This window comes from Paralichthys olivaceus, chromosome 3 (genome assembly GCF_024713975.1).
Source record: "Paralichthys olivaceus isolate ysfri-2021 chromosome 3, ASM2471397v2, whole genome shotgun sequence".
Classification (NCBI taxonomy): Eukaryota; Metazoa; Chordata; class Actinopteri; order Pleuronectiformes; family Paralichthyidae; genus Paralichthys; species Paralichthys olivaceus.
Genome location: NC_091095.1, coordinates 7760004 through 7785757, shown reverse-complemented (window position 1 = coordinate 7785757; position 25754 = coordinate 7760004). Strand labels below are relative to the sequence as shown.

The 25754-nt window shown below is 40.8% G+C and overlaps 1 protein-coding gene across 4 annotated transcripts in view; it reads left to right on the top strand.

Moving 5' to 3' along the window:
* The first annotated feature begins 2064 nt into the window (after positions 1-2064).
* homer3b (homer scaffold protein 3b) overlaps positions 2065-25754 on the top strand; it is a 36306-nt gene continuing 12616 nt past the window's right edge. The window contains exons 1-6 of one of the 4 annotated variants that reach the window (XM_020098443.2): positions 2065-2563; positions 5728-5773; positions 18089-18245; positions 20055-20186; positions 20800-20907; positions 25345-25353. In XM_020098443.2, coding sequence (XP_019954002.1) covers positions 5751-5773; positions 18089-18245; positions 20055-20186; positions 20800-20907; positions 25345-25353 — 429 coding nt within the window. In that variant the 5' untranslated portion in view covers positions 2065-2563; positions 5728-5750. The remainder of the gene's footprint in view (positions 2564-5727; positions 5774-18088; positions 18246-20054; positions 20187-20799; positions 20908-25344; positions 25354-25754) is intronic. The other 3 variants (XM_069522741.1, XM_020098444.2, XM_069522742.1) reach the window with 3 other exon arrangements.

Below are 25754 nucleotides of genomic sequence, written 5' to 3'. Positions count from 1 at the left end.
TTTCAGGCCCAGAAATCCCTTTGTTAAAGCAGCCTGTAATTGTTCCACGTGAAACCAGCCTGAAAATGTCAGTGAGTTTTATTCGACATTTATCAGAAGCGGGCTGATGTGCTCTGTGGTGGATTTACAGCCTCCTCTACGTCCCCAGCTGGTCGGAGGATTTAAGCCTTTCACTGAAACCGTGGAGCTCTTACGGGGCTTTGTGCTTTCTGCTCCTCCGGTTGAGCTGAAATTACTGAGGCTGAAGCATCTTCTGATTTTAAACGCGTCTCAGAGGGAAGTTTGTTTCTTCTGTTAAAAAACAACTAATGGATGCCAAGCAATGACTCACGGATGAGCACTGAATAAGTAATTCATGATGATACCATGGTAACACCACTATCCCCTTATTTTCTTTTTTATTAAACCACTCAACCGGGCTCCGAGCACTTTCTGCATTGAACGAGAATGAAAATCAATAAGAAAAGACTTGAATGTCTCTTTTTATTTTATCCAAACGTCATAGCAAAAGGATCAAAGGACAAAATCCATGTCCTTCATTTTATGTCGAGCTGCTCCACTTTAAACTTGAATATTGTGTACAGATACATCTGCCTGTTTTTTAGTTATCACTGATTTAGTTATTCTCTCTAGTTTTCTCTCTGTCTTTGTCCCACCTGCCACAGCGAGCGTGGAGAGCTGAATCAGCCACAGCCCGACCGGTGAAGACTCCATGAGGACCCATCTGTGCCTGCACACTGAGCTGCCAGAGGTGGTTAACGGCCTGCGTGTTAGAGGCCTGGAGGTTCAGCATCGCCCCTGTTCAGGCCTCAAACTGCCTCTGACCGGCTGAGGAGTGTCTCTGCACATGAGCACGAGGGTTGTTTGCATGTTAGGCAGAGATGCTGCCTGCTGCCTCCCCGCAGCACATGGAGCAGCTGCATCTCTGTAACAGGCCACTGAGCAGCATCATCACTGAGCTGCTCCTCTTCACTCTTCCACCACATTTGACGCTCTGTCCTCAGCCCACACTTGTGCAGATAAGTGATTTGTTCTAAATCTGTGTTGACACCAAATCACGGCCTGTTAATGAGGTGAGGAGCAGCTCTTTCTCTCCAAACATGATGGCAATGTGATATTCACCAGTTTTATAAGGGAAGTCTGTGAAGCTTGAACAAGGAAAAATAAGTGGTTGAAATATATTTTTCTTTTTTAACCAATTAGTAACTCCATGAAAGTTTTACACTTTCTAAAACCTTTATCAGCTGCTTTAACATCATTAAAAATCTGAATCCTACACTTCTGTCTTATTAAATGCATTCATTTATATTGCTGAGTTCACTGCAGTATTCAAAATGAATCAAAAACCTAAATAAAATATACAATGATGTTATAAGTTTAATATTTTCAGTGTGTATGTATAAATTATTATGTAACTGACACACATATCAGAACAAGTTTCATATTTGATTGATTAAAGAGCTAATCAATGCCTTACTCAATATTTTAGACACAGTATTTAAAGAGTATCTTTCAGTATCAGTTGTATTAAGTGAACACAGTTATTTGATGACATGGCCATTCTTTGAAATATGTCCTGATGAATAAAGGTATTGGGGATATATATCCCTGTCATATATATAGTAGAGTATAGGAATATTTAGCTCGATGGTATTTTTACAATCGGATTTCCCCCTGCCCATCATCAGGATGATATTTAGATTTAGATTTAGATTCACAGTGTTTGATAGGATTGTCATACAGCTCTTTATAAACAGCTTTATTCTCAACATCATCTGATTTAATGTGAGATCAACAGCCAGCGGGATGGTTTTTGCTCATCTGACTGAAGCTTTGCTGTAAACAGCCATTTGGCTCCTGTTCCTCCACACGTCATTTCAGATCTTTCAAGCTTTTATTACGCTCTACCTCATAAATACGCACCGAGGGGGCTTTTAAAAACGGCCCGCAGGCCATTTCCCCATATTACATTTCACATGTTGACATTTCACTGGAGAAGTGTGGAACAGGATGAGAGGGCTTGCTGGTTTGTAGTGTTGTGGTTTGACCGTTAGGTGGCGCGGAAGAGGCTCCGTGGTGCGGCTGTTATTGGCTGAATGGGATCCCAGTGTGATCTGGCACAGAGGGGGGGAGCAGGGGAACATAGCACAAGTCCTGGGGGCGGTTTGAGCTGAAAGTATTCCACCGCCCGACTTCCATCGACATTCCTCCGTGTGTGCGGCCCACAGAGCGGAGCCAAGGCGGGTTTACGGTGCGTAATTACGCACGGGTACACGACGGATCCGCGCTGTTGCCGGCTGTGGACACCGGCGGACAAAGGGAAGAAGGCGAGCGGGCTGGAGTACAACAACTGACTTGAGAGGAGGAGTACTGCTGGAGGGGGGACGAGGGGATCTGGAGTCGGAAGTGATTTCTCTTCTTTGTTTCTTCATAAATGCAACTTACGCTTCAGGATCTCAGATGAGAAAATAATCGAGTTTGGAGACGCAGAGGAAAACGGACGGAAAGAGTTCGTGAGTGGAATCTTTCCCTTAAACCAGCATCCAGGTCCTCGGAGCATGGGGTAAGTTCTGTGACATGCGTCTGGAAGTGATTTGCTCAAATGACAACATGCGAGGAAAGTGAACTTTGTGCTGATTTGCGTGTTTTTTCTGGACGTCTGATCCTTTAAAAATCGCATTTTTATTTCCTTTTACAGCGTTTTGGAGGAATCGATCAGTTCACATGTGACACTGCGTTTGCTTTCTGTCCATTTCTCATGTCATCGAGACAAAACCCTCGATTACTGAAGCGTTGAGTCAGTTTAATGACAAGTCTGATGTTCATTCACACCTGAGTCACAGCTGTGAACCACAGAAGGTCGAATCCACACGGGGACACATCCCAGCTGCTTTAAACTGAGCTGCACAGAGACGAGTTGTTTAAAACTGCTCGTGGTATTTCCATGGTCATGTGATGACACACACACACACACACACACACACACACACACACACACACACACACACACACACTCTCTCTCTCTCTTTCTCTTTTTCTCACAGAGGTCACTCATGCATCACTCAGTTATTGTGATTTCCTGTTTTCTTCTCTCTCCTCTGCTTTTTGCATCACACACACACACGCATCACACACACACACACAGAGAGAGAGAGACAGACAGAGAGAGAGACAGAAACAGGAGCAAGGAGCTTGGACCACTTCCAGGCTGATTTCACTTTACAGGATTCTGAGTGGTTTTGCTCTTGGTATCCCATTGTGCTCAGTCTCTTTACCTGTGTGTCAATGTGTGTGTGTGTGTGTGTGTTGAATGATGCATGAGGACATTGCTTTCAGCTCAAACACACCTGAACGCTCCTCACATTTCCAGATTCCTGGCTTTCAGCCTCGTCCCTCTGGGGTCAGTTTAGTGACATTTAAATGGAGCTGCTTCTCAAATAAGTGTAAGAGCACCATGTGTGAGTGTTGTACTGGTATGTCTTTTTAATGGAAGTCCAGTCCACCTTTGTCACATCCTCAAAGTGACATTTTCACTGCAGTTCAATTTGAAAAATGCCACAATATACAGTTAGCAATCAGGAGTTATCATGTTTTAATGCAGACCTTAGCTGCAAAATGTGGTTTCATTGTGATCTAATAGAGAATTTGGGATGTCACAGTTCTTCAGACCAGTGCAGTAAGAAGTGCACAGTGATGCTGCATGATGTTGGTGCCCACCTGTTTACCCCAAATTGCTGCAGCAGCTGCATCAGAAATCCAGCCGGCTCTGTCTCCCAGTTTAGCTCTATATTCTAATTGAGGGGAAGTTGAAGACAAACTTTTTGAGAGGTGACAACACACGACTCTTGAGCACCTGAGCACCCAACTCTCACATTTCTGAATAAATGTCTATTTGATCTTGGTCACTTGAAAATGTGCACCACCTGTGTCCTGTACTCCACGAGTATGCAGACGGTTTGAGACAAATCCCAAAGAAAGAGTCGTGCAATATGTAAATGAGGATGTGACAGACCTCATTATATCACCTCAGTCACTGTGCTAGAAAGGGAAAACTCCAGGATCCTTTCATATGATGTCAGTTGCTCAGCAGCACGTGTGTCGACCTGTTGTGCAACATCTGCAGGAGCAGGAACACTTACAGTCTGACAGGAGGCCTGAGACAAACAACTGCTGTGTTTCGATGTCAGGTTTGATGTCTCTATACTGTCAGTATATCTGTATCACTGCATGCGTCATCGAGGCAGCAGAGTACAATCACCTTGTCCAAATAAAAATCTGAAAAGGAGCTTGATTTAGCTGCTGGGCCACTCAGTCTGCACAGTCAGACAGGAACCAGTGCTGGAAGACAGAGACGCCCTGCAGCTCCTCTACCCTCCTGACTGAAGTGAACACCAGCAGGAGAAGAGTCTTGATTAACAGCCCCTTCAAGTCCATAAACCAAATATATGTTCGGTGCACAGGTGCACGTACGTCTTGTCTCTAAGTGTTCATCCACCTCGTCTGAGCTCCTGTAAGTCTGAGTGCACACTGAAAACAAAATTCACTCTTGATAAAATGGGAATCCTTAGTTTTCCTGTAACAAGCTGCTGAAAAAACATAATGAAGTTTCAGCGTAGCTTCCATTATTTACAACATAATTTAGTTTTTACTATTTATCCACTTTAAAGAGGCACATTATGATCATGTTCTATTGCATAATTTAAATTTGGTTAGGTTGGTAGGTATTAGGTTTTCATCCTCTAATGAAGAATTTATTGCTGAAGCTCCTCTTTTCAGCCTCGGTCTGAAACTCTTGGTTTTAGCTCCTGTCTCTTTAAGACAACCCAGTCTGCTCCGATTGGTCTGATTTGAAGGAAATGTCCGCTCTCGCTTCTTTGGGTTTTGTTAGGGGAGTGTTCCAGACTAGCTGCTAGCTGTGTATCATGCTAATGTGAGGATTGTGACATCACAACTCCCTGAAATATTGGCCTGAGTACTGACGATGGCTGTTTAAACTTTTACATAAAAACATTAACACGTTAGAGAAAAGAGAAAAACTGGAGAAACACCACATGTCTCCTTTAAGTTGTGTATTGATCAGAAAACACATTCAAAGTGGCTGGTTGGACTGGACTGAGGGAACCTTGTGGAGTATGTGGGTCGACAGAGTGAGTGTGAGGAAGTTTAAATTATTGATGCTGTGATTTCAGTGTTATTTTTTGGTGTTTTAAGTTGAACTGACCTAATTTTATGTGTATTTTGTTTGAGAAATGAAGGTCATCAAAGTGTTACTGTGATTCAGTGCTTACCTGAAATAAACTGGTTTGGTTTTCACTAGAGCCCGACCCATATGGATGTTTGGGGGTCAATGCAAAGGCCAATATTAGAGTGTAAAATCTTTTGGACACTGATACATGGATTAAAAGAAAATTTGGCAATTATTCCTAAGCTTTTGTTTTCCCTTGTAATAGGGGTTTGATATTTTACTGAAAACAAACAAGCAAACACAGAATTTGAATTAAGAAAATAAACCATTTTTCTTTTCTGCAATGTTTATTCTGTAAAGTAAATATTGACAAACATAAACACAGACAGCTGTATGTCTGTGAAAGCCTCGTATTGACAGATACATCGGTCAGGCTCTAGTTTTTACAAACCTGAGTGAGTGTTAAGTCTGTGCTGTGCAGCTCCGCAGGTACATTGTTCCACTTTGTAACTGGAAACCTCTTTCCTCTCGTCCTGCTGCAGAGGAGTTGTCTTCGAGCTGTAAAATGTACCCGCTACACCGAGAGAGGTACAAACAAACTGTCGTCGCCTCTGTGTCGTGGCTCTGCATGGCCGGGATGGGCGATAACTGCAAGTTCAGATTTTTGATCTCCTACCGAGTATTGATACCTGTGTCTCTCATCACAGACATCTGCTGAAATACCAGCAACGTCTGCTGTGTTTATTCATAATTAAAGAGTTAGTTTCATGGATCTGATGTCCCTCAGCTAAAATTACAAGACACACGTAAAACCTACTGAATATTAATGATGGAATCCCTGTTAAATTTCAATCAGGGCAGCTTTTAATGAAAAGTCAACATTATAAGGTGAAACTGAGAAAGTTGTTTGCTTCTCGAAAACACAAAGCAAAGATCGATAGTTTGGGGATCAATGCGCCCATCCCTACCTCATCAGTCATTTATTCTGAACAGAATCCACCTTCATCACGTGCCCATGATGTTTATCCTCCCTCAGTATCTGTTGAATTGACATTTCACTGTGAGATCTGAGTGGAGGTTTCATGCTTTTCATGATGTGCAGATGCTGTCGGCATGATCTCCTCTTACTGTCGCCGTCTTCTTCATCATACGTCGTCCTGTCAGTCGCTGCAGCTCAACTTTTCAACACATCTCTGGTTTGTTTATACTGTGCATCATCTTCGTGGATCATCTTTTATGTCAAACCTCAGTGTTCAACGGAACCACTCGGCTGTCAAGCATGTGCTGTCGAGTTTCCACTTTGTGCTGTGAAATTCATCTTTTAAGCCACTCAGGGTTTGAAGCTCAAATGACGGAGTATCACAAAAACTCAAAGAGCCCTGAGCATACTTCATTCACGTTTCTGTCTGACTGATGATTGGTCGACTGAACAAGCTGCTGTCGCACGTTGACTGAGAAATACAATAGTGGTGAGGAGTTAGTGAGAGGAGCTGAAGTCTGTCAAAAAGTGCCCAGATTTTTGAGCTAATGATTAATCAGCAGACAGAAAATCTTCCTAATTATTGATAATCAGCAATCAGATCTTAGCTTCTCAAATGTGCTTTTCTTTATAATATATGATTTAAAGTGGATATATTTGGGTTCTGGACTGTTAATTTAATAAAATGTGCTGTTGGCTAAATTATTAAAATAGAGAAAATACTTGCAGATGATTAACAGATGTAGATTTGTTTTGTTGTTTGATGGGAATTCCCAGCGTTGTTAAAATTATGAGAAATATTTGTGTAAAGACTTCGACACGACAAAGTAAACTATAGAGCACAATATGAAACAATAGTCATACAATATCATCATATTGTACAGCTGTAGTTAGTTTTAGAAGAATCATTATCATGTAATATTTCTGTAGAAACATCTAAAAGAGATTAATCCTCATATCACTGCAAAACAGACGTCACACATACGTTTATACACGATCCTGTTCAGCATCTCATCGTCCCACAGAAGGAGAAAGTGGCTGCTCTCCGAGTGGAAGAGCTTTTTAGTAGCTGGTATGGAGAGAGATCTGCAACAGTAAACACTCTTCTCTCTTTGTATTCACTTCATTTCACTGCGTTTTATTGGCATGAAAGTGAATTACGGTGCCGCCGGAGGATTGAGTTGACAGACCCCTCCCCATATCTGTCTGACCTCCATATCCTGAATACAGAAAACACTCTCTGTGCTCCGCGTCACCTTCACAAATGTGAGAGCGCAGTGACTTACCAGTCCGACTCCTGCAAGAGGAGGCGACCTTCAGATAACTGAAGTGCTGTGCTGTCATCCAACACGACCACAGCTCACATTTCAGGCGTGTTTTGCCAGTGAAATGCTTGTGTTGCTATAACGTGGAGTGAATTCTTAGGAAGCGGAGACCTGGAGAGATTCTTGGTGAGATGGTTGACGTCTTTTGATCAGAAAGGCGTCAAACCGACAATCATAACAACTCCAGAGGTTTCCCCACTTTATGCAAGTCGGTGTATGCAGCATGTTTGTTCTGCAGAGATATGGTGACTTGTTGAGCTGCTACACTGTGAGCTAGCGTTTCCCCTTGCTGTGCTATTTTGGTGTGTAGTTGTAGTGTGTCATGTTGCCAGACTGTGGGCAACACACTTTCGCTGGTCCGGGAATGTGGACGCGAGGCCGCTGGAGGTCAGAGGAAGCAGACGCATAAAGGAGGAACAGTATCAGATGAACAAAGAGAAGCCGACAAAAAGAAACGCAGAAAGCTTCCCCCCCCCCCCCCATCTCTGCAAAGCCTGTGAGGTCCCTGGAGGCTGTGAAACCACAGTAGAGATTCAGCTGTGTGTTGTGTTAATGCACAGATGGTGAAAAACGATGCTCTGCTGAAGCACTCAGCTGACGCTTTCATTTACACTGACTTCTACTGCATTCAGATGGAGGCAGGAACCAGGACAATCGCAGGGTTGTGGGTCATCACTTGTTATTCAACCTGACAGACTGAATATCTGGATATTTGTATCATTTGATTAAATCTCCTCTTTCATCTCCAGTGTAACAATACCACAAAGCTGACAGGTCATTTAAATGGCAGCTACACGTTTGTCTTAAAGGTGCAGTGTGTAGAATTAAGTGACATCTAGTGGTGAAGTTGCATTATGCAGCTGAATACCCCTCAGCTCCCCCTCCCTTTCCAAACATGAAAAAGAACCTTCGGAAACCTTTAGTTGTCATAAAACTTTAGTTTAGTTTGTCCAGTCTGGGCTACTGTAAAAAACATGGCGGGCTCCATAGAGAGGACCCGCTCCTGATGTAAATATAAAGTATTTAAATGTTAAGGCCCATTCTAGGGTAAAGAAAACAAAAATTATTACAATTTAGATGAAACATACGAGTGAAAACATCTCTAGGATTATTTTGTTCCCTTACACATAAATCTCACAAACTAAAACTTTTAAAACAACATGTGGTCTCCTGTTATTCTGGCTGTGTAGAGATTCCGTCATAATGTAAATAATGATGTGCTTGTTCAGTGTAAAACCCAAAAACTACTGGGCACATTACCACAAAACTTAGTGGAGGGGCGCTGCATTGGCCGGGGAAGAACCCTTTAAACTTTGGTGCGTTTCTGGATAGGGAGGGCAGATCCAGGATTTTTTTCTTTTTTAACTTTTTAACTAACTCAATTTCATTGATTTCTCAGAGAATAATTCATGGCAAAATATCAGACGTGTTGAGGGGACTGATTTATGAGTGGGAACAAACATCAATCTAGTGAATTTAAACGTGGTTTAATAAGTTGACTGTTCGGCCTTGGTGTAGGTTGTTTGCTCTACTGAGTGTCAGTCTTCTCTCTCTTTGTGTTTCTATCCACCGTCATCATGGAAACAAGGTCTGTGGTCAAAAGAAAAGAGGAACCAAAAGACATAACTGAAAAAAACTCTTATACGATCAGCCTGACTAAAGCTTCATGTTATTATAGATTATGAGACATCCTCTGAATTTAGGGTCTTAGAATAAAGGGTGTTGTTGACAGATTGTAAAGTCTGTTGATATCATGCTTTGGTGTATAAATAAAACCGTTTTGATTTTGTGTCCTTGGCCCAAAAGAAATGTTGGTATTTATTAAGAAAGTTGAAGAATGAGATAAGAGAGAAACAGCAACGGGATCCTCAGATGTGTGTAAGTTCATTTACATACATGTTTCATGCTCTCGCTCTGACCTTTACTGAACCTCTTTGTCATCAGGCCTCTCGCTGGCTCTCTGATTTGCCATTTCAAGTGTGAGACGCTGGATTTTGATTTGAGCCAATAGGATTTTAGGCGGTGGGGTTTACAGCTTCAGCCCATCCACAGGCTATTTACAGCCCACAGAGCTCATAGGCTCCATTTCTGGCAGTTTGAAGAATATTTTCTCTTCTGCGGAAGCAGTCGGTCGTGTATGACTGCGAGGCCAGACAGGAGGGGGCAGCTTCTGTTTCACAGATCAGGGATTCTGGGTGGTGAACGGGTGCTGAGGTGAAGAAGAGAGATGAAGGCAACAACGAGAGAGGATTAAAAAGTGATGACTTGGGGAAAAGACACACAATGCAACCATGGTGTGCATCAGTGTGTGTGTGTGTTTGTTTGAAGGTGGTGAGACACTGAATATATAAGTAAATATCCTACACTGAAAGCCCCTGAGCATTTCCCTTAATGTTTATGGTTGTAATTTAAAACCACTGTGAATAATTAAAATCTCCTACATTAATGGCGAAATCACCATCATCATCTTGTCTGCACAACCCCAGTAATAATAAACTTAGAATAGTAATAAACTTGTAAATTATTTAGCACTTTTCTTAACAATGTGACCAAGTGCTTTACAGGGAGGAAACAATGAAAATAAAACAATAGAAAATGTGCAGAGAAAATAAAACAATAGAATTAGATAGAGTTAAATCAATAAATAATTATGTTTAGTCTGGGTCAATGAGAACCCACCGAATTACAAAGAAAAGTTTCAGTGTTTTATTATTAAGGTTTCAGAATAAGTTAAAAATTAGATAAAACACGCAATGAAGAGTTGAAAGTTAAATTACATCTTTAGTATCTTTAGATATTGTAATAATATAATGACCATTTATTATTTTGGCCACAATAATCATTTAGTGAAAATAGTGTTAGTTGTAAAATATCCAGAAAGGAGAATAGTTCTGCATGAAACTTCATTCGTTGCTAAGATCTGTCTCCAACGATGGAAAGTAACACGTTCAGCACGTTCAGCTGCAGAGAAAACTTACAGTCAGTGAAGCACCTTTAAAGACTCTTTCAGTTTCTTCACGTTGTATTTAACTAATTGATCAATTAAAATGTGGGAACCGCGGAGAGGAAAGTATCATCTCTTTACTTTAAGTGTCTAAAATCTTTGATGTGTGTATGATTTGCTGTCGGACATGAGGACTGAGGGCTTTATGCTGCAGCACCTCGCACTGTGTGGGGGTTTAAAGTGGCACTTTTGGTGCTGATTTTATCCATCAAAGAGTCACTCTGCTGTGAAATTGCTCTCAGTCTCACTTCAGCCCTTTTATACACTTTATGAAACTCTGCAAGTCTGTTGACATTGCTTTCTGAAAAAATATTGTTGTGATGTAAATAAAACACTGAAGGGATGTTCTCCTTTGTTGTTTTGCATTCACTGGGATGATTAACTTATAGATATTTAAAAAATAATAATTATTAATTTGTTAAGAATAGTTTGGGAAGGGTGCTGTTGCGTTGCCTCTGGTTTCAGGTCTGTGTGTAAGTGAGCTTGCTGTCAGCTCTGATCTCTCGGTGCGACATTGTCATTGGGGAGAAAAGGTGTTTTTGAGGCAGACAGTGTGAACTGTGACCTGAAGGGAAGAGACGATGTGTATTAGAGCACTTTTGTACCATGGTGGTTAGTCACTCTGCTGTCAGGAACCCTCTTTGTGCCCAGGTCTGTTGTCGACCACATTTTGGATCAAGTCTAAAGCTGATTTCACACATGAACTCTGAAAGAAGTCTTGATGATTGGGTCCAGACATTTTCCTGACTTTGCCTTTCACACATGAACAACACTGCAGGAGATTGTCCGGTCAGACGTGTTCAACAGGAAAACAAACTTTCAGGTGAAGAGTGGTAGAACATGTTAATTCTGCGGCGTTTACAGCACATCAGTGAACTAAAAAGATTTCTTTAGAGTCTGTTGTTTGAATAATTTGAAGATGTTAAACTGCATTTGATTCTCAATTCTCAGGCTTCACATCAAGTTGAAAGTAAAATCAAACACTGCTCCTCTACATGAGAGAAGGTTTTTGAGGAGGAGATTCAGAAGTGACGCAGCATGTGACTTTCTTACATCACTGTCAGTTTATATGTCGTAATGTGATTTCTCTACAGGAGGAAATGAACCTTTAACAAATTTGTCCAGGCGGTGGTTTGAAATGGAGCGTGACGGCCTGCGTTGAATTCAGCCACTTAGTCTAGAGGAAGTGTTTGTGTTGTGATGGCTCCCTGTAGAAGACTCAGCCCAGCACTGTCCGACTTCCATTTCGTCCAGATGGAGCCATCATAGAAGTCCGTCTGTTTACGGACTTTGCTTCAGGCAGAAGCCAAATACCGTTGTAATATTTTCCTTTCCCTGAGAGGAGTTATTTCATCTGTTTGAATGAGAAGCTGAGAGCAAGAGCGTGCACGCTTGGCAGAAGATTTTCCAGGAGACAGAGTGGAGGAGGAAACTAGAGAACTGTTTGTTTGCCTCAGCCTGACATTTCATTAGATGTGCACCCATATCCTTTAGTTGCTTCTGACTGGTTCAATGCAATTAATTTATCATGAGGGTCAGGTGTAAACCTGATGTTCGTGGGGCCACATGCCTTCTTCTCTTTGTGGCTGTGCTTTTATGTGGAGGATGGTTTGTGTTAAAAGAAAACTTTAAAACTTCAGCTGCTTTATTCCCCCGTCCTCCGACAATGGCAGAATATCAAGTGAAGTTTTTCCTAATGCAAACTCTGAGTTACTTTGAGGGAGAGTTTAAGCTGCCAGTTGGCTCCTTCTCAAAATCATCAGATGAGCCAGTGGTGAAGCCCCCTGCGTCTCACTGCTGCAGACTAAACGCGGTGCATGAGCACAGAGATGTGCAAGACAGAAGATCAATTAGCATGAAGAGTGGTTATGGTCAAACCGCACATATAGAGGTTAGAACCACAGGGTTGAGCCCTGATGACCTGCCCGTCTGCCTGCCTGGGGTCAGATCCCAGCAGAGACGTCGCTCCTGCAGGTGTCCCCCAGGTTTTACCTGTCTGTCTTTTTCTGTCTCCTCCACTCGGACCTGGAATACAAATAAAAAGAATTCCAAGGGGAGAATGTTTTGAGCTGTTCTCCATAAATAAAAAAGCAGTTGTGTTTCTGTTATGAAAACCGTCTCTGAAAAGCTTCTCAGGGTTACTCAGCTTAGTTTAATCAGACTTCTAGATATTTATAAGTTATAATAAATATCTAGAAGGATATCAGACACATATTAAACATATCATTGGAGACCAACTATAGTATTTCTATTCATCATGTAAATTTCACACCTGATGAAGCTGCCAGTGCTTCTTCGGCTTGGATAATTCGACTACAACAACTATATAAACTTGTTGATAATCACTTTTTGGTGGACAACAATCACTTTTAGGTGTCTGCACATCCCCACTAACTTCAGATGTAGTCTGAGTCACAATCTCTACAATAAAAGTTATATTAATGATAACTTGAAAAAGTAGATTGTGGATATTTCTTTTTTTTTCTCCTTGAAAAACATGTTTTCACGTTTCTGACCCCTTTAATGAGTGAGCTGTAATCTGAAGCCTCCTCTCATTCATGAATGAGTCGCAGTGAGTGTGTATGTAATGAGGGGGAGGGGTGGGCGAATGTATACAGCATGTATGACCTGGAATAGATTAACAATAATTGATCCTGATGACGCCTCAATGGATTCAGAGCAGTGGGGGGGGGGGGGGGTCCTGCACAATCACTAAGCAACAGAGGTTGAAAATAACTTAACCATCTTTTATCATGTATATTTAATTTTATGTTACTTTATGTATATTTAATTTTATGTTACTTTGTACTCCTTTCTACTTCCGCTAGAACCTCACGCCAGAGCTATACGATTTACTCATGAGCTTATGTTTTCATCTGCGTTTGTTTGCAGGATTATGCAAAAATTACCGAACCAATTTCTATGATATTTTGTGAAAAATTGGGGCCTGACCCAAGAAAGAACTCATTAAATTTTGGTGTGGATCTGGATCAGGGGGCGATTTTTTTCATCCCTCTTGAACATTGTGAAATTGTTAGAATGTTTTTTTCAACATGTTCCTTGATTTCACACAGAATCATTCATAGATCTCTATGAAAAGAATCAGACATGTTAAGGGAGCTGATATTTAAGTGTGTGCAACTTGGTGCGGAATAAATAAAAATCTGGATCTAGTTAATTTTCATGTGGTTTGCTCAAGGGACTGTTGGGGCGGAGGAATGTGCTGTAGTCAGTGCCTTTCCACTTAAGTTCATGATCCAAATACTGTTTGTCTCATAGCAATGCAAAGAAGTCAGCCAATAGAATGATGACTCCCTTTATTCAATTTAATTCCCCTAATGACGCACATTTAATAACATGTCGTCCTTTCAGGTGACAGATGTTGGGCTGATTTCTGTATTTTAACGTTTCACTTGTCTTCTTTTATTTCTAACAGCTATTTAAACTGTCAGGTATGAACATCTGCCTCCTTCTGCCCAGTCATTTACATTTTACTCACACGGCAACAAATTTAATTAAAACTTGCACAGACTCGTATTAATCGTATCAGGTTCCTCTTTCCTTTACTGCTCTGCATTAGTTCAGACGAGGCCTCTGCTCCCGTCGAGCTGCTGTGCCGTGTTTGCTCTCCTTCACCTCAGGAGGACTTTAATCCACTTTTAATTTGCCAGTATGACCCAACCTCAACGTGTCTGAGCTGCTCTGCGGTCTTGTCACAGAGCAACGGGGGGGGACTCTCATTTCTGTGAGATCCGCTGTGGAAGACGACGAGCAGTCAGTCATCATTATACATTGAGACGAGAAAAAAAAAATCCTGGTTGAAGCTATTTTGCTCTGATATTAATTCTGTTTTGGATTATTGGCTTAATACATTCAAGGCCCTGTTTATTGGTTGTTGAGCCGGATAATTAGTTTTATAGAGTATTTTCATGGTGCTGTTGATCTGCCTGATTTGTTGTTGCTTTCATAAAACTACACTGATATTGGGGCTCTACTATTGGAAACTACATATATCACTTGATAAACAGTTGTTAAAATGGCCGCACTCAAGGACACAACAGATCTGATAGAGATGGTAACTCTGGGAAACACACAGCAGGAATTTCAATGCAGTGATTAAAATGCTTGGAAGCAACGTTCATGTTGACCTACAGATGCTCTGTCTGTACCGGTGTGTTGTTATCTGTCTGTAAAGCTGCTTTCAGACGTGCAGTGAACTCTGGCGGGGCTGAATATGAATACACAAATGTCTTGAGTCAGTTGCTCTGAGAATGTCCGAGGAGCCTCAGTGAGAATACAGCAGGATGTTGCCCGGAGATTTAACAGCGAGTGAGTAAATGGGCGCATTGATGACACTTCATACAGACGCAAAACTAAAAAACAAAAACAATGATACACGTAGAAGACGCAGACGAAGAAGTCGGTTTGGAAAGACAACGAGATTAGAGCTTTTGATGATGAGGACCAATGCTGTAAACAAAAGACTTTAGCGGGAGAGTTTATACGTCATGTCCTCCCTCCTGTTGCTCTACTCAGGCACCTGAACGCTCTGGGTCTTTTCCTGTCGTTGTGAATGCATCTGATTGGAACAAATCTTCTGCTGTGCTCCTCATATGTAAAGAAGTTCATGCCTGAAAACAACTGATCGTTGCAACAGGCGGACAAATTATTATTTTATATATATATACATCATATATATCAACGAACTGATGATATATACATCATAAGTTCGTTATATTTATTGTATCTGTAGCTGCTGTCGTCGTGGACCTGGACGTCACCTAAATCTGCTTCCTTGGCCGCGCTGCCCGTTGCTATGGTCATCTGCAGCCTCGGTAATCTGTGTTTGAACGAGAATGACCATTGTTTGTATGCAAATGTTCGGTAATTCCGCACAAATCCAGCAGGAACAATGCACCATATAGCCAGAGATGACCTACATAGTAAATGGTTATTTCTCTTTGCTAAGACAAAGAATGGGGCCTCCTCCCAGCGCACATTATCCTCATTAATGTTGGTGTATAATTGACTTTCAGTGGGAGCAGCTTATTGTATACAGTACATTAACATTATGCAAACATTAGCGGTGTTATGTTGCATGACGTGTCTGTGTGTCCCCTCATCATCCTGCGAGCTCATATCCACAGTCAGTCCCCACAGCGAGTGTGTGTTTGTCTCCAAAAGGAGCAGGACGGCTAATTGGACTGCTAGCGGTTAGCAAATCTTCAGCTTCATTTGCACCGTCGGCCTCATTACACCAGGAGAGCATCAATGACCCTGAGGATGTCTGGAAAAAACAATCACATTTGGAAATTGGAAGTGTTGTCTTTCTATTCGTGACTATATCCACCGTCATTCTGCACTCTGAGGAGGACGATCCAAAAAAACATCACCACAGTTTTCACTCAAACAAAAAAAAGATAATGATATCCAATTAATTTTAATGATGAGAACAGATGTTTTAGCCTCGTGGCTTTGATCACTGAACTAAAAATGGTTGAGTGTGAGATTAACATTTTTCTATGACGCACATTTTTTTAATAGTATAAGTGTGAAGGCATTCTTATCTTGGTTGCCCTATTTTTTTCATAAAGTAACAGAGGAGAACAAGAAGCTTATTAACGGGAATATTTTTCCTGCTTCTGAAAAATGACACCCTAAAAATAACACCTACAGGCCCTATATAATACACAGGTGGGAAATATAATTGGAAGATTCCTCTATACATTTTAAACCAAAGGTTCAAAGTTGTGTAGTATCATTGATGTTGTTATCAATGCAGTAGCTGTAGGTAACTTCTACTGTACACAACTTCTTCTTAGAGCGAAAGTCATTGATTGATCGATAGATGTAAGCACACTATGTATTGTAATAATTATAACTTACTAACTTTAACTGGTGAAACTTTGAGTCAGTTTCACCAGTGATGATTGTGGGAGATCATACAGTAACTTTCATTTGGAAATAAAACCACAACTAAACATGTTTCTTGTTCGACGGGATAATTTACTGTGATGGATGCTGCCGAAGTGACGGCGTGAAACTGTTCACTGATTTCCTGAAGCCGCTTCTACTTAAAATTCAGAGCCTGCGGTGAAATTGTCCACATAAAGAAACTGATTGAGTCTCCTAACATGATTTATGTCTCCTAAAACTGAGACATGTCTGGACCTCAGGCTCGAATGAAGAGGTCTTACTGAATGTCATGTATTCACAGTAGAAAACATAAATGAATGATAAAACTAGAGGGGGCACTCTTTAGAACACATACGTCCTCTGACAGTCGCATTGAATTCAATAAAGCTGCACCAAAGTACACACACTCATAGATTCTCTATATGTGCCTGATCCATGAAAATTCGCTGGGAAATCAGTGAAAATGCCAAAAACACAAACGTCCAATGTTGAAGAAAGCGATTCAAAAGTTCCTGGATCCGAAACCTTAATTTAACACATCTTTCCACCAAGTTTCGAGGAAATCCCTCCGATAGTCATAGAATTCTTGCTCACAAACAATCAAACACACCAACAAACATAAACAGACTTGGCAGAGGTAGAAATAATGTACACGTGTGCCCACACTCATCTGGTTCTGTTCTGCTCTATTATTATCAGTCCTTTTTGGTGGATGGTTTGTTTTCTTAAAAATGATATAAATCCCTCCCTGTCCCTGTAATGGCTCCTGCAGCTCCTTTTATTTAGGCCTATTTGATGAGCTGAAACATTTTTACATATTTGTTAAGTCCACTATTGGCTGCCACTAACTATAAATATAGAAGCTTTTGAAAGAAAATGTTTGTGAAATAGGTTTTAGTTCAAAAAGGACACAGAGCCATTTTTATAGACAAGAGATTTCTACTACATCGCTGCCAGCAGGAGCTCGTGGGACGATAACAAGCTCAGAGTAATGGAAGTCAACAGCAGCCGATGCCAATTTTAGGCAAATTAATCAAAAGAAATTCAGCATCGGGAAAAAGCCTCATGTTTTCTTGCTTTCTGGTTTGTCCAAATATTGTCCCGCTGATACCTTTATTTTGTGTTCCAGGATTTACCTTCAGCCGGCTGCATAACAAACATGTCTCGCTTTTGTCAGTACTGAATGTGTCTAAAAAGTGCCTGTGTCTGTCCGCCTGAAAACAACGACTTACAAATTAGATTTTAAATGAGCACAAATTCATCATTCAGGTTGTGAAATGGGCATCTGAGAAATTCTGCAGTCACAGATGGATGTGTGTAGTATTTATTTTTTTCAGATCTGGAGTTAAAAAGTGAAATATTTAATTTGATTTAATTATATATTAATTATTTAATGTTATACTTGCAAATGCTGTTTCCTACATTTGCAAGTATCTATGTTTGTGCATCATCATGTGGTTTAGATGTCATGTTTTTTATGGCTGATCTGTAAGTGTGTGTTCTTCTGGTTTGCACATTGTTGTTAGTAAATTAGTAAATTATCTATCTGATAACCATGTCAGCATGTTCACCAAAGCTAAAGAGACAGAGTGTGACAACTGAAACCGTCTCTTCTCTTCTGAGTCACCAGCAGCGTCAAGTTAATGTGTTAATGTCTTTCTGTTGTGTGTTCTTTAAAGGGAGCAGCCCATCTTCAGTGCCAGAGCTCATGTCTTCCAGATTGACCCGGCCACCAAACGCAACTGGCTGCCGGCCAGCAAACACGCCGTCACCGTGTCCTTCTTCTACGATGCCAGCCGCAGCGTCTACCGCATCATCAGCGTGGGTGGGACTAAAGTAAGAGCCCAACGCACATGAATGCACACACACACACACACACACACACACACACACACACACACACACACACACACATATGTATCACACAAAGGCAATGATTTTAAACAACGTCTATATATCTATATCTATAGATATATAGATATAGATATACAGTATATACAACGTATATATATCAAAAGTCTAATTAGTTTTTGACTCACAAACTGCAGCTTGTTGCATTCAGCAACATTCTGTCATGAAGTATTTTTGGCTCTTCATTATCATCCTGACTTTCATGTGATTTTGCATCGTATCCCGAGGTTCTGAAAATAAAAAATAGATCTATTTTTAGCTTTTGCATGAAAGATTGTATTTGTGAAATATGCACATTGTCAGCGGAATATTTATAAGGCGTCCACGTGGGTAATACCAGATCCACAACAACATTAAGGCACTAATGGTATATCTTGTTGGCACCAAACTGAAACTCAGAGAAAACACTGTGCTTTGTTCTTTTCTGCCACATGTGCCAGTTTATTCTACTGACATTAGAGGAGAGACTAATGAAATCTACATTTGGCAACAAATCCCCTTAAAACTCTGTTTCTGAGCAGATCATTGCTCCCTACAACAAACCTTTTCACTTAACTGTCTTTCTTTGTGTTGCCTGGTCGTTATCTGCTCGATGTATTTAACTGAACGTGATACAACAACGATGGCTCTGGGTTCTGCGTCATTTAATGTAACTTGTCTATGTTACAGTCAGTACAACATAAAGACTGAATTATTATTGCTAATGAGCGTCCTCAGCACCTGTTTGATGTAACAAGCTGCTGCACAGTTGACCTCTTCATAATCAGTGGAAATAAGCATATTTTCTGGTCAAGTACAAATGAAAAATAACAAAGTGCTGTAATGAATTCGACATTTAAATGTGGCAGGAATTATGTATATTCTCCTCTGCTGGCTTTGGATATTGTGGATTGGTTGTCCTTGAAAATTACCTTCCTTTGAAAACAGGTTGTTTTTTTACAGTGTGATAAATGCACGTGTCTCAGTGCAGCAGATAAATACACGTGCAGAACACCGGCTAGTTAAAACAGAAACAGAGTCCTCTCTAAGATCTGACTCATCTGCACTTCTGAAAAAATAGTGTCCATAAAGTTATTACAGAGCCTGTTAGTCTATGTCCCAGTTAGACGAGAGATAGACGACGTGTCTCTTCTTCCTCCCACTATCCAGAAATGAAGCCAAAACATCCTGGATACGAACGTTGCCATCTTGTGCATTTGGAGCCAGAGTTGCAATCAGGGGATGGAAACGTCCCGCAGATAGAGACACTTTACCAATCGCCAGTCTCAGCTGTTAACTCACTATAAAACCAAACGGACTTTCACACCCAAAATAATAGGCTGTATGTGTTTTAAAAAAATGTTATTAGCTCCTTTCATATTGTCAATAGAGGAGTTTCCTGATTTTCCCACCAGTGCATCACAAACGCATGTGTTTCTTTTCCCTCCGATCGGAGCCAGAGTCAATAGAATTCTCTGTCGACTGCAGAGCTCTTGACCTGAGCTGAACGATTGAATCCATTCCTATTGCAGACAAAAGCCAGGTGGTAGTTGGTGGTATTGTGGGTTTTGACCAGTGGAAAAAGGGCTTTTGAGTCGGACCATGACTTTCAGTGAATTCCTGTTTGGGGTTAACCTCAGTATCTATCACTCTCCTTCCTTAATTTTCTTCTCACAATGTCCCACTTTTCCTCTCAGGACAATTGATCCACTCTATTTGAATTCATGTAATTTCTTTTATTCCCTGTGGTGCCAGGCTATCATCAACAGCACCATCACCCCCAACATGACCTTCACCAAAACCTCCCAGAAGTTTGGCCAGTGGGCGGACAGCCGGGCCAACACCGTGTACGGCCTGGGCTTCTCCACCGAGCAGCAGCTGCAGCAGGTGAACATCCCTCACTGAAACTATGGCAACGAAAAAACAAAATACTCTGTCATTCAGTAGTTATTAGGAAGTTAAAAAAAACATTCCAATACTGATACGATTCATTTCTATGACAAATAAATGTTATTGAGTTATGATATTTTACCGTTTAATCATAAACTTAACACAAATTGATAAAACAAGCTCTACTTTTTAACAAGCTGTTATTTCAACAGCAGAATTAGTTGCATTAACTATATTTCTGTCCTCTAAGGGAGACAGAGGTCACAGTACCTGGACAATAAATTAAACAATATCTAAACCTCTTAATTTTCCTCTGGAGTGAAGCAGCATGAGAAGAGAACAACCATTAAAGTGACAACATCATTATAAACATACAGGACCTGAAGGAAGGTTTTGTGTGTGTGTGTGTGTGCGTGTGTGTGTGTGTGTGTGTGTGTGTGTGTGTGTGTGTGTGTGTGTGTGTGTGTGTGTGTGTGTGTGTGTGTGTGTGTGTGTGTGTGTGTGTGTGTGTGTGTGTGTGTGTGTGTGTTGCAGCGCTGATGTTTAAGGTTATCTTTGTACACATTAGGTGACAGTGTGACTTATGGCTCCTCTCCCCCTCCACCTACAGTTTGCAGAGCAGTTTAAAGAGGTGAAGGAGGCGGCTCGTCTGGCCAGAGAGAAATCCCAGGAGAGGTTTGAACTGGCCAACCCTGCACTCAGCATTGCAGCTCCACAGGTAAAGAACTCCTGCACTTTCATAAAACCTTTCTGTGTCCATTTCCCCAAAACAGAAATATCAAAAAGATGCCCCATCTTAACAAATCTTACAAAAACACCAAAGAGGTTAATCATTCATGCCCCAAGGTCCATTTGTTTCTGTGCTAAATCAATGACTTTATAACAATTTAGCTCCTGTTTTTTTCATTCGCTGGCCTGGAAACTCACTTTCCAAAAGTCCTCATTGTGAACAGTTTTCATTGGAAACTTTTTTTTTTACCAGCGGAAAGAAAAATAGAAAAAAACACAGTTTTCCCCCCCAAGAGAAATCTGTGTATAATCCTCAGTAACTGGGACATTGCTTCTGAACACATTGCTGCTGAGATCTGTGATGCTTTCAGCAACATAAATAAGGTTCGTTCACCTTCGTTCACGGGATTCTGATTTCACACGTCAGAGACCCGCACGACACAAACAGCTTACTGAATTAATGTTGATGAGATGTAACTTTTATTTTTAAATATATGGTTTGATTGACCATTATGGGAGTAAAAAAGTCAACTGTCTGAAGACATAGGTAACAAAAACACACCTTTGTCTGAAAATAACATATTACAAGTGTACCTTCTTAAAAAATATATGATTAAAGAAATTAAAAAGTTCAAAATTACCCCCATGTCTGGACACAACCTTACATAAGGATGCACAACAAGGTTGAGTTGTAATGATAAAACTTGAACGCCCCTCGGGCCAACATGACAGCAGAGCAGTTGTACAACTACGAGCTCAGTGGCTGCGTTTCTGTACAGAAGATGTACAGAAACACGAGGGATTAGATGGATCCCCGTCTGGCCACTCCATTATTCCTCCCATTGGTTAACTCCATTAAAAGACTTCCTGCATGACAAATGAGGGTGGGAGCGGGAAAGAACGCCGGCGCTGAAGGTGTTCAGAGGGGCAGTAATGGCCGGGGCTGAAAGGAAGAAGAATGAGGGATGATTTGGGGGTAGGAGGGTGGGAAAGGAACTGATTCATCTATAATTGAAGGGAAGCTGCTGCTGCTGCTGCTGCTGCTGCTGCTGAAAGGACAATGGCCGGCTTTTATTCTGCCAGCATGTGTGGTTTCATGCTGAACTTGATAACTGAGGTTCAGAGGTAAAAGTTTCCCTCCACTGATCAGAATAGCTGCACTTTCACACCTCATTTGGTTCGGACCTTCAGACTTTTCATCCAAACCAGAAGTTACAGGTGCAAAAGCTGCCTTGGACCACAGACCAAAAGAAGTGGTCTCAGTCTGGATCAAACTGAACCATGATTCAGATCATTTCCAGTTTTTGGGGATTTTTCCAACTTTTGGAGTAATTGCAGGAACCTGAAGAAGAAGAGTAAGAAGTGGAAGCAGCTCTAAGGATTGCTTGTAGTCTTTGTAATCCTCGACATAATGTCTGAACGACAACAATCATCTTGCTAGTAGTAAAAACATTAATATTACAGTGGCAGTGAAATAAACCAGGTAAACCACTTTGTATTGTATTCACTTTAATTTTTAAAAAGTGAATACAACATTGAAAACAACAAGCAGACGCCAGACACACGCCCGTCTACAAACCAATCAATGTAAAGTTTAGGTAGAAGCAACCAGAATGTACATATGTCGTATAAAATCCTTTTGTGCACTCCCTTAATTACAATTAAAACTGGATCAAATATAAACCTTTTAACACTAAAAGAGTGATATTTACTGGGTCAGTTCACAATAACTACACAACTAATAAAGACCAAATCAAGGATGTGATTGATTCCATTTTACAAACGCAGAGGAAATAATGTCAGACATTGGCTCTGAGGAGGCCTCACAGCAGTCAGTCTCGTCTATTAGTTAGTTCTGCAGTATTAAGAGTCTGCGTCGTCGTTGTTGTGACAGATTCCAAACAGAGTGGTGCTTGTTAATGCCTTTGTGAGTCCACTGTGTGTAAATCTTAACAAAGAGCCACTGAGCAGAGTGTCGCTCAGACATTCAGAAAACAGCTGATTGTTTGTCTTGTCTGTTTACTCAGTGCAGCAGAGAGAACACAAAGCCAAGCTTCAATACAGAGAAGGTCAACTGCAGGTTCAGAGCAGAAATTAAACAACATTTCTCCAGTGGCTGACATATAACAATAAACTTTTAATAAATACTGTTTTTCTCAATGCAGGGAGACTGACATCTGTGTTTTCTCAGGGTATTGATACTGTACTGAGCTGCACATATTTCCATCAACTCCTGAAGATGATAAACTAACAAACATAGAGAAATGTTGGAGAGAAGCTTTTTCTTTTCCTCAGTGTATCAGTGTAGTTTGTATCACATCCAGCTGGTCAGCAGCAGCCCTGGTTAGTAAGCAGTCCACAGTGCTGCAGAACTGTATCTACTCAGCTTCAGGCTTTACAAAGCAAGCACTAACTGTGATATGTGGATGGCAGCTGGGGATCTGCAGGCAGTAAAGCTCTGGCTTTCAGGCGTATTTGCAGAGCTCAGAGACGGAGGAGGAGTTGGTGAAGTCAGCGAGATAAAGATGAAGCGACAGCCACAGAGAGAACGTTGTCATATTGACAAAGTGCAATGATAGATGAGAGGTTTGTGCAAAGAAAAAAAAAAGGTGGTCTCAGTGGGAATACAACACATAACCCGGTTAAGATAAGTGCCTTGATATTGTGTTATACAAAGAACTCAAACACAGACTTCCACCAACGCCCCTTCAATTAAAACAGGCCTTATAGCTAAGGCCACATTATGTTTCTCTTTGGTGCAAGTCACAGGTTTCTATCTGTTACCATCCAGCAGCTGAAAACCCTCCACCCCTATGAAACCACATTTAAATCAGAAACCACACTTTACCCCCTAAATATGTTCAAATCTTTTCATCAAGATTCATGAATAATTCTCTGAAAATTCAACGAAAAAACACACAGTGTTAAAGAGAGTGGAAAAAAAATCCTGGATCCTCCCCCAGATCTGAATCTGCACCAAATTGGAATGAGTTCTTCACTGACACATACTGCAACCACTCACCAAGTTTCATGTTAATCCAGTCGGTATGTTTTTGGTTTCCTTGGTGGAATTAATAATGATCCTCAAGATTAAAGATGATACATGATCATAAAAATATTTAACTATTGGGATACATTTAAGTTACTATACTATACTACTTGCGACAGTTTAATCTGGTTCATCTGAAGTAATTTATTTATATGTGCCAGCATGGATAATATAAGTAATTTTTTTATTTTCAGAAAATTTCAGAAAATTCCCCCAAAACATCCTGTATTTGTTGAAATCAAAGTAAAGTAAAATAAAAAAAAATCACAGATATCAGGAGGGAAACGAGGAGGGATCAGACAAACTCCTTCTGGCTGTTACAGGAAGATAAGAGCAGATATGTGGGAGTGACAATACGTCTTCAATACAACAATTTGTAAATGTAAATTCTACAAAGAGTTTAAATGTAAAGATGAACTGAAACCTTTACAGCGCCAGATGATTCCACCTTCACAGGCCGGTGGTTTACACCGTCACATTATGGGGACCCGTCTTACTTATGGGGACAATAAGTAAAACCCCATAACATAAATCATTAAATTTTAGTGTGTGTGGGGGTGGGTGGGTGGGTGGGTGTGTGGGTGGTGGAGTACAGGTGCAAAATAAACCTATGAGCATGTATCTGATGCATTTACACATGAATAAGTAAATCAGGTTTGTGGTCTGGAAACACTAGAGTGTAGAAACAGGAGCTTTTGGGAGCAAATGGACTAAAGCTCAGATAAATAAGTAAACTAGTGTAGATGTAGCGGAGATGTGGTGCAGAGACTTCCTGATGAAAGCTCTCAGGACAGCTGCTTAATATTTTACATATCTGCAGGATCCCATCGATTACAATCCTCGCCCCGACATTTTATGAAGTTTCTGCTTTGATGTGTTAAAAAACTACACACACATTCTCTAAATGCACATTTCTTTCACAGGTTGTATTGAGGTGTTCTCATATTTCACTTTGTTGATGGTGAAAATTATTCCATCTCCGTTCTTATTCCGCCTCCGTATATGATGCGTTTCCATTGGATATCACCTGTCAGTCAAACAGTGTGGGCAGGACTCGGATCTCGTCCTCCTCTGTGGATACAGTTTGTTTTCATCGTCTGTTTAACCTTCACTGTTTCTGCTGGTTACCCTCCTCTTCCTCTTTCAAGTCAAAACAAACCAGAGATCTCAAATCCACCAAATCCCGAGCGGAGCTTGAATGTTGAAAACAGTGAAGCTTTGACGAGCTGGGAACAGGACGGATCAGTATTTGATTATAATAAAAGTGCTTAATGCATGGTTTTAATTATTTAATGACTGTTTTTGTTTTTTCTCCTCATATCCCCTTCCTTCTCTGTGTTTCCTGATGCATCATGGGAAACATCATTCGCCTCTCAGCTCTCCCAGGTGCGTGAAAACACACTCCTGCAAATAAAAAAAGCAACACAAAGACGACAAAGATCTTTTGTTGAAGCAACTGCGGTGTCGTAGACGTAGTGTTGCATTGACTTTCATGCTTAATAATTCACCTGGAGTCTGATCAAAGTTGGCTGCTGAACAAATTTTGCTTCAGAACAGAGCTGGTGTTTCCTGTCAGAAAAAAAAAACCTTTGTTAGTGACACCAGCATCACAACTGTAAATGTGATTCAATCTGCACGTTTTCTATCCAGAAGAGCAGAAAATACACAGAAATGTCCTTTAAACAATTGAAAATTCTTCTTGTAAACTCTTAATGAGTAGATGGTTATTTGCATGTTTGCGCTCTAATGTCTCTGCCTTGTTTCTTCTCAGCCTGTTAGTGAACAAC